This window comes from Bison bison, unplaced genomic scaffold (genome assembly GCF_000754665.1).
Source record: "Bison bison bison isolate TAMUID 2011002044 unplaced genomic scaffold, Bison_UMD1.0 scf7180017850837, whole genome shotgun sequence".
Classification (NCBI taxonomy): domain Eukaryota; kingdom Metazoa; phylum Chordata; class Mammalia; order Artiodactyla; family Bovidae; genus Bison; species Bison bison.
In genome coordinates, this window is record NW_011481410.1 from 20,095 (window position 1) to 22,183 (window position 2,089).

The following is a 2,089-nucleotide window of genomic DNA, read 5'->3' on the forward strand; positions in this document are numbered from 1 at the left end:
GATGTTGCAGCCTACAAGCCGTCACATCACAGCTGCCCGACGGTGCACCCTGAGGGGATTCGGGTGAGAAAGCACGGGACGCTGGCCCCGGGAAGCTGAGGTGCACATCAAAGGAACGTAAGAAAGCGCTGAATTCCTGGAGATGCCTGGTTTTCCTGTATTAAGCAATCTTCTGACTTTCGAACTACCTAGTCTTTGTTGCAAACACCCTTATATACCCTGGCTCCGCCCTCACCTCTTCGGGGCAGTCCCTCAGCTATCCGAGATGCTGCGTCCTGGGCTTAAGTCCTCAGTTTTGTCCAAGGAATAAAACATAACTCCCGACTTTTAGGTCGTGTGTTTTTTTTCAGTTAACAGGCATTTGGGTGAACCCAGAGGGCCCCACACTGAGGTCTCTTGCGCCCTACGTTAAGGGTCCTGACGGGGATGTTTTCGGCGCTTAAAGTGACGTCCAGCCCTGCTTTTCTCTCAGCTCCCCGTGCTTCCTTCAAGGTCCAGGAACCCAGGGCCAAGGGGCCAGAAACCCTGTTTCTGAGGTTCCTCAACCACAGAGCTGCAGAGTCTCCCTCAGGAGGGCGCGGGGACACCCTTCTGGAGAAGTCAGACTCCCCTCGCCTGAGGGCCAGGTGCCGAGAGGCCCAGGGGTTGGTGCTGCAGCCCCTTTTCGCAAACATGGCGCCCAGCCCTCGCTGCCCGGGCGCGCGGAACCCCACAGCACAGAGTCCGAGACCGCAGCGGGAGCCGGAAGTCCCGCAGGCTGCACTTCCGGGGGAGGGGAGGGCTCGGCGCTCGCAGGGCGGGGCCTGTCGGGGGCGGGCCCGTGGAGCCTGCGTGCGTCACTTCCGGGCGCGGCGCGGTGAGCGCGGGCGGCATGGCGGGTGGCAGGGTAGTGGGCGTCCGGTGGGGCTGGAGCCGGGCGGAGAGGCTGGGCGCCCCCAGGGGCTCCGCCTGGCCCCCGCCGCCCTCGTCCCCGCGCTGTGGTAGGGGTGCTGCTGCTTCTGTGGGACCGACGGTTTCCTCAAACGCAGGAAACGATTAGTGGGCGGACCGGAGGGGCGGCGGAGGCGCGGCCCGCTGCTCTGCCGGGTTTCCGAACCTGCGGCGCCTACTCCCCCTGCGAGGGCGGGCCGCCGGGACTCAGGGAGGGCCCTCGGGGTGGGGCGGGGCCCTCGCGCGGGGAAGAAGAGTCCTCGTCTGCCTCCATCGGGAGCAGCATTCTTTGACATCTAGCCTGGTTACCTCTGTGTCTGAGTGAATCCAGAAAGTTCCGGGCGAATAAAGCTTGTGTGGGCGAACAGACAGGCTTTTGAATGGGCATTTCTCTTTTAATGCCAAATAGTGTTTATTCTGGAGCTCCCAGGCTATCTGCCATCGATTGATTTACTTTTTTTTTCTTAAGATAAATGTAAGGTGCCATCGAGCAGACTCCGCAATGGAAGGTAAACCCTTGCTGACGTCCAAGCAGAAGACTGCGGTGGTGTGCGGAGTCCCCACCCAGGTGGTCTGCACGGCCTTCAGCAGCCACATCCTGGTGGTGGTGACCCAGCTGGGGAAGATGGGTACCCTGGTCTCCCTGGAGCCCAGCAGTGTGACTAGTGACGTCGGCAAGCCTGTGCTGACCACCAAAGTCCTCCTCGGGAAGGATGAGGTAATGTGGCTGGGAAGGGCTCCCAGTGCCCGTACTTTGTCAGGATGTGGAGCATCTAGTAGGCAAGCGCACCCCTGTCCCCCCACCACCACAGCCCAGGGCAGCACTGCGCGGGCCCCGAAGATAATTGGAGGGTGTCCACCTGCTGCATGCAGCCCATCAGCATTTTATCAGACACACGCAGAGGCATTGGTTTTGTAATGCAAGCCTGTGCCACAGTTTGACCCCATCATAGTACCTCATGGTAGTGAGAGCCGTTCTGCCCCGTTCGGGAAAGATCATCTGTGAGGTCTGACAGGCTTTCCCTCTGTGGACTCTCATGGCCCTTCCAGAGTAGAGAGAACCAGGAGAGAGAGGGGCCGGGAAGCTGGCCTGGGCTCCTGAGAGGCACTGCGTGAAGCCGTTAAGAAGAAAAAGGTTTCCTTCAGTTACAGTGGTCTT

The 2,089-nt window shown here is 60.5% G+C and overlaps 1 protein-coding gene across 2 annotated transcripts in view; it reads left to right on the plus strand.

Moving 5' to 3' along the window:
- Positions 1-811: 811 nt before the first annotated feature.
- The window catches only part of PSMG3 (proteasome (prosome, macropain) assembly chaperone 3), a 1,858-nt gene continuing 580 nt past the window's right edge, over positions 812-2,089 (plus strand). The window contains exons 1-2 of one of the 2 annotated variants that reach the window (XM_010849320.1): positions 812-856; positions 1,400-1,648. In XM_010849320.1, coding sequence (XP_010847622.1) covers positions 1,433-1,648 — 216 coding nt within the window. In that variant the 5' untranslated portion in view covers positions 812-856; positions 1,400-1,432. The other variant, XM_010849328.1, reaches the window with a different exon arrangement.